The 6,000-nt window shown below is 42.6% G+C and overlaps 1 protein-coding gene across 3 annotated transcripts in view; it reads right to left on the bottom strand.

Moving 5' to 3' along the window:
* Positions 1-4,937, bottom strand: part of SYT9 (synaptotagmin 9) — a 116,257-nt gene extending 111,320 nt beyond the window's left edge. The window contains exon 1 of one of the 3 annotated variants that reach the window (XM_026664813.2): positions 3,687-4,936. In XM_026664813.2, the coding sequence (XP_026520598.2) occupies positions 3,687-4,161 (475 nt within the window). In that variant the 5' untranslated portion in view covers positions 4,162-4,936. Of the gene's footprint in view, positions 1-3,686 lie in introns of all 3 variants that reach the window. The other 2 variants (XM_026664814.2, XM_087951027.1) reach the window with 2 other exon arrangements.
* Positions 4,938-6,000: the final 1,063 nt, after the last annotated feature.

Here is a 6,000-nt window from a genome sequence, read left to right on the forward strand (position 1 = left end):
ATTGAGCTCAAAGGTATATGTTTCCTAATAAATATTCCAGTTAAGAAGAGCCATGGTGCACAGTGGTTAGAATGCAATATTGTAGGCTAATTCACTGTTCACTGCCAGGAGTTTAATTCTGACCGGCTCAAGGCTGACTCAGCCTTCCATCCTTCTGAGGTCGATAAAATGAGGACCCAGATTGTTGGGGGCAATATGCTGGCTCTGTAAGCCGCTTAAAGAGGACTGTAAAGCACTGTGAAGCAGTATATGCTATTACTAAATCAAAATTAAAAATGTAAATGGCAGGGCTTCAGAAAAGAAAAGGTAAACTGAAGATAGATCCACTGAAAACAGAGCCAACAATCGCTGAAGAATGAAGAACCAGCTCTTCATAATTCCTCTCTGGACAGGGAAAGGACTTGAGATCACCCATAAGTGCTCCAGACAGTTGCTCCTTATGGTAGTTTAAAGCTCTGGGAGGCAAATTAATAGCTATCTTGCTCAAACCATAATTGGCACTTTTAAGGACACTGAGTTCACATACACATAAATTACTAGAAATAACATAGATATATCTTAATCAAATAAATTAGTTTTATATTCCTTTCTTTTAGCATAGCAACTTATGGTTTTCTGTAAACAACAAAAAACCTTCCTTTATCTTATCTTTTATCTATAAATCAATATTTAAAGCCTCATCATTCAAAACTAGTAAAAAAAGTTCATTAGCAGTTATCAGAAAAAACAACATATTAAGAATCTTGATTATTAATCCTTTCAAATAGTATCCCACAAGTTGATTTCTCATCATTTTCTCTTTATCTCAGAAACTCCTTCACAAATTTAACATGTACTAGTAACAACATCTATATATCTTAATGAAATAATTAAGGGTTATAAAGTTAACACCTTCTCTGAGAATACAAGAAAAAGTATCTTCTTCCCATATCTTATCTATAAACAAATCTGTAAAGCCCCATCATTCAGTCATGGTCAAGAAAAACCCCATTAAGAAAAAAAAATCCTAAATATTTAACCTTAATCAAATTAGCCAATTTTATATTCCTTCTTTTTGCTTCCTTTTCTAATCACTTTGGGAAATTGCTTTTTAGCTATTAGGAATCTTTGGACTGGCAAATCTGAAAACACTGGGTGAGTTTTCTTTATGTCTTGCCCAAATCCAAGAATGATACATGATGATTCTTTCAAGTTGAGTTATTTATTGTGTCCACACCTATAAACGAAGTCTTGCCATACTGAGCCCTCTACTGTCTGCATCTACAATACACTCTGTGAACTATTTAAGAAGAGGATGTCTTCATTCTCTTTCTTTCAAACATAACATCTGGATTGAATGGTTTCTTACACCTCTGAAATGCACCTTCTCCCTCCTGGGAACACAGCTCCTTGCTACGTTCCATCACACTTCAATGATTCGGAAAAGAAGTATTTTAAGTACAAGTTTAAGGATGTACATTTTTAAAGGTTACGAATGAGTTAAAAATCCACATGAATTTAAAACAAAATTTTGAAAATTAATTATAAGACTTCTTTCTATGGGAAAACCCTTTTGTTTTGAATTCTTAAAATAATTGATGGTTGAGACTTTGAAAATTGAATGCTATAGGGAACCAGAAGGAACTAAAGATGACAATTAAAGAACTCTTAAATATGTCTTACTAATACAGAATAAAGCAAAATATTTTAATATTTGATATATTAAAGGATATTTTTTAAATAATATACCCAGAAGTTAATTTTAGGAGTGTCTGCCTTTGGAAGACTTCATATATTAAATAATATTACTATATTATTATTTTTCTTTTTATTATTTTAGTTTGTATTAGTTTTTTCTTTAACATTGTAATTTTTAATAACATTACTCTTTTAAAAAGAATCTAATTGGCATTGGATATGCAAGAGAGAGATTGAAGAAAGTGTGATATACAGGCATGAGAGAATCTTCTTCTGTCTCAGTAGGTATCTAAATGACATATACTAGGCTGGCCATCACCTGCAGCTGCAATATAACTAATGAGGAAGAACTATCCATGTGTAGATTTCAGAGTTAGGATGTGAATTGGATAAAACTCTCATTATGATTCCAACTTAAAAATGTACATTAGGCCATGGGTTAGTAATCTGGAAAATATACCTTTGATAAAATACAGTTGTCAATGTGTTAGGGGAACACTGAATTTTTAATAAGAGTATATCCTACAGTAATATTTAGGGAATAGTTCTGGGACTTCAAGGCAAAATAATAATTAATACCCTTTTAGAAAGTAGAGCAGTAACAATGCACTCCAAATTGATTTTTAAAGACAAAAATGTCCAAGAGTACATTATCCAAAAGATAAACTAAAACTGTTAGGCTAAAAACATAATCCAGGATAAGTCCCATCCACAAAGGCTAGTATGGGTATTTGATCCGTTGGAAATTAAACCTGGTGCAACAAACTTACTTGCAGAATAAATATGGATTTTACTAAAACAAATCAATTTAAACTCCTTCACGCTTGACATTTACATTTATTTTGGAACAGACTTCTTTAATCGTATTTGCTTCCAAAGAAATATTACAAGAATCATTCTAGGACGGAAAATAAATACTTTACCATTCTAACTGTTTGGCATATTTCCTTCCCCTGATCCTTGCTAACTGAGTTTACCAAAGTTAGCTGGCTAGTTTCAAATATACTCAGTCTTGCAACAACTTATTGCCACTAATAATGAATTAGCTTATTATTATGCTGGGACAGCACCTACTCACTCAAGAGCAACTAGTCCAATCCAGCTGGAAACAGGTTTGCAAGAAAAACAAGATTTGCTTCCAGTTACTGTCATGACCAGTTTGATCTTAAAGGAATCAAGTGAAAATGCATTCCCCAATTGCCTAAATGCTAGTAGGAGACTTCATGAGTCTTTCATATTTGATTCTTTTTATTACTGTGACTTTTACCTATGTTTATGATGTATAAGAGATAAATAGTCCAGGAAATTTTGAATTGCCCTGGAAGTTTATACGGTACTTGGTAAGTTTCAGGAAGAGCTGTGTGCAAAGTTCTGCCTTGAGGCAGAAGAATATACCATCAGCCGGATCTCCTGTCATTCTACAGTTTTTGGAGAAGGGTTGGCGCCTTTCACCAAGTACTGCATCGGCGCTGGGAAACCCGACAGGATCTAAAAATAGCTCAGACGGCTCCTCACACTGATCGAAACGCATTTGAGAGTGCTTTCCACCGAACTCTGTAGTAGGACTTCAGCTTGGAGTAAAGATACACCTTGTTGAACGCCTACATTATACTAAAATATAAAGGTGCGTTGGATAAAAATGCGCGGGCTTAACATGCATATCTCGGAATAAAATGCCGAGTCAGACGCCTTCCATCTCCAAGCACCACCGATAAAGTAAACGCCAGCCCGAAGTCAATTGGGGTGGGGTGGGGTGGGGGGGGGAGCCGCGTTGGCCGGATGCGCGCTACCTCGACGCCCCGAATTTCCGCGCTCGCCTGGATCCAATGGGCAGCATTCGGGCAGTTGATAGGATAGACGCGCCCCTCCGCCCAGCGCAGCCGGCACGGGCGCCCGCTTCTTTGAAACCAGGAAGACCCCTTTGAAGAGATCTGGTTGGCATCCAGGAAGTTCTCGGGAGCCCCTCGTGTCCTTCCCCTCCCCGTGTCCCGCCACTCCCTGCCGCTTACCTGCGTCGGCCGGCCGGGGTCTGCCGCTGTCCCGCAGGTAGTAGCTGAACTCCAGGCACCTGTCGTTCTCGACCGTCCCCTCGGAGCAGAGCTCGACCAGCAGTTTCAGCGCTTTTCGGCAAATCTCGTCCTCCCTGCCACGAGGCATCGTCCCCCAGCATCCTTGTGAGAGGAGAGGAGCTCCCCGCTCGCTCACACGCGCGGCTTCGGCTGCTGCCCGCCTCTCGTCTGGCGCCCACAGCGAGGCAACTGGGGAGACGCCCGCATGTTTCGCAGCAGCAGCAGCAGAGGCGGCGGTAAGCGCCGTTGCCCCCCGAGGTCTGCTGCTCCCAACTTCGTCTTCTCGGCCTTGATGCTTGGACGGAAGAGCCGCCGCCGCACCTGCCTCTGCAGCCCGGCATGCGAGATAGGAAGATTCCCTCCCGGAGGAGGAGGAGGAGGATCCCGCCACCAGTTGCGCGTAGTCTAGGCTCATCCGTCGACGCGCCGCGGCTCAGAAACAGCCTTACCTCAAAGTCCAAGTGGCGACCTAACAGCGCTACCTAGTGGCAGGAACCTTGTGTGACGAACAAGGCCTTGCCGTTCTGTACCGTCAAACTTGGCGCGCTTTAACCACACCTGGATTTTTAGGAGATCGCCCGCGATGCGTGGGCCCCCTTGGAAAAAAATGGTGACGTCGTAAATGTAATTCTTAAACTTTCCTGGACACAGAAATAGGTCGGCATCGCCGTCTTCCGAGATTTTTTTTTTGCTTCCTCGGTATAGGATGCAGCCCTAGTTTTTCTTGGCTCCCTGGGATTTACTAGCTCCACTCTTGCTTGCTTCTGGATGCAGATGAAGTCAAGAGCTGCCCCTTGCCGAGCTTTTATTAAGAACACTTTCCACTTTCCAATTAGGAAATGAATTCAGTGGTGGGATTCAAAAATTTGTACTACTTGTTCTGTGGGCATGGCTTGGTGGGTGTAGCTTGGTGGGCATGGCAGGGAAAGGAGACTGTAAAATTCCCATTCCCTCCCCACTCCTGAGGGAAGGTTACTGCAAAATCCCATTCCCTCCCCACTTCACCTCACAAACCTGCTTTCCAGCTCCATTCTCCTGGGCAGGGCAACAAAAGAAGACCTAGGCGACCAGCTGGGGCTCGGGAGGCAGAGAATTGATGGGGGCGGCCCAGTCAGAGGTGGTATTTGCCAGTTCGCCAAACTACTCAAAATTTCCACTACTGGTTCTCCAGAACTGGTCAGAACCTGCTGAATACCACCTCTGTGAATGCTGTATATATAAAGCGGGGAGGGGGAGAGCGGAGGGGGGAGAAGCACAAGTGTTGTTATAAGTAAGAGGGGCTTGAAATCCTTTAGTTAGCATTGTTGGAAGGAAAACCCATCTGGTTCAGTTCCAAGCTGGGAGAAATATGCGGGAAATAACATGGAGGCCGATTGGAAAGAAAGGCTCTGTTTATTGAAGAGCAGAACCAACCTGTGGTTCTGGGGCAGCTGAGCAACCAACTGGGTGAATGGAAAGTTTCTTATATGGTTCTGTAACCTTGAAGTTTGGGATTTGTGCAATATAGGCTTGGTGTTGTGAAAGGGTGTTGGGTAATTCTTATTGTGGCTGATGGCTATGTCCTGTGTTAGATTTTGGGGTGAGGGTCTGCTTGCACTAATCCTATCCCTCTGCTTTCGTTAGCTGTCGAAATTGCTGTAAGGGGTTTTGAAATATCCTGCCTTGAATGGATTTCTGCCAGCAATATTTGCTTTACTTATGAATAGAGCCGCCTTTCTTTAGGTGTCTGGCTGGAATGTGGACTTCAGGCAGTTTTTTTATTAGCGCCTTGGTCTTTTGGCTTTTCTAAGGTTAATACTGTATTTTATTTGGGATAACAGTGGGGGTGTGAGGCTTCAACAAAGCTGCTGACAGAATCAAGCCCAACACGTCGCTGTGGTTGGGGGAGAGCTATCTACCTTGAAGGTCCCAAATCAATGTCAATGACAGCTGACGGAGCCACGCGTAACCGCCCTTCCCCACTGCAGTGCGACCGGCTGAGAAAATGCCTTATCAGTTGTTCGGCATTTTGCAAAACTCTAAGTAACATGCCTCCCACTCTTCTCAGCCAGGAAAGACTTTGGGATGTCATTTCGGCTGGTCAGCAATCTGCATAGGGGATATCGCATGGATCGGGGTGGAAGAACAGCACTTGGGGAGGGGGAAGGTGTTGTTTGGGGGTTTGGGTGATAGCGCGTGAGATTGTTGTAACAATGTTGGGTGTTTTTTTACGGGTGGATGTTAGCTAATTAATGGGGGGGTGAACGGAAAATAT

This window comes from Notechis scutatus, chromosome 1, assembly GCF_049901735.1.
Source record: "Notechis scutatus isolate UNSWTSFEM ecotype Mainland chromosome 1, rNotScu1.2, whole genome shotgun sequence".
Lineage (NCBI taxonomy): Eukaryota > Metazoa > Chordata > Lepidosauria > Squamata > Elapidae > Notechis > Notechis scutatus.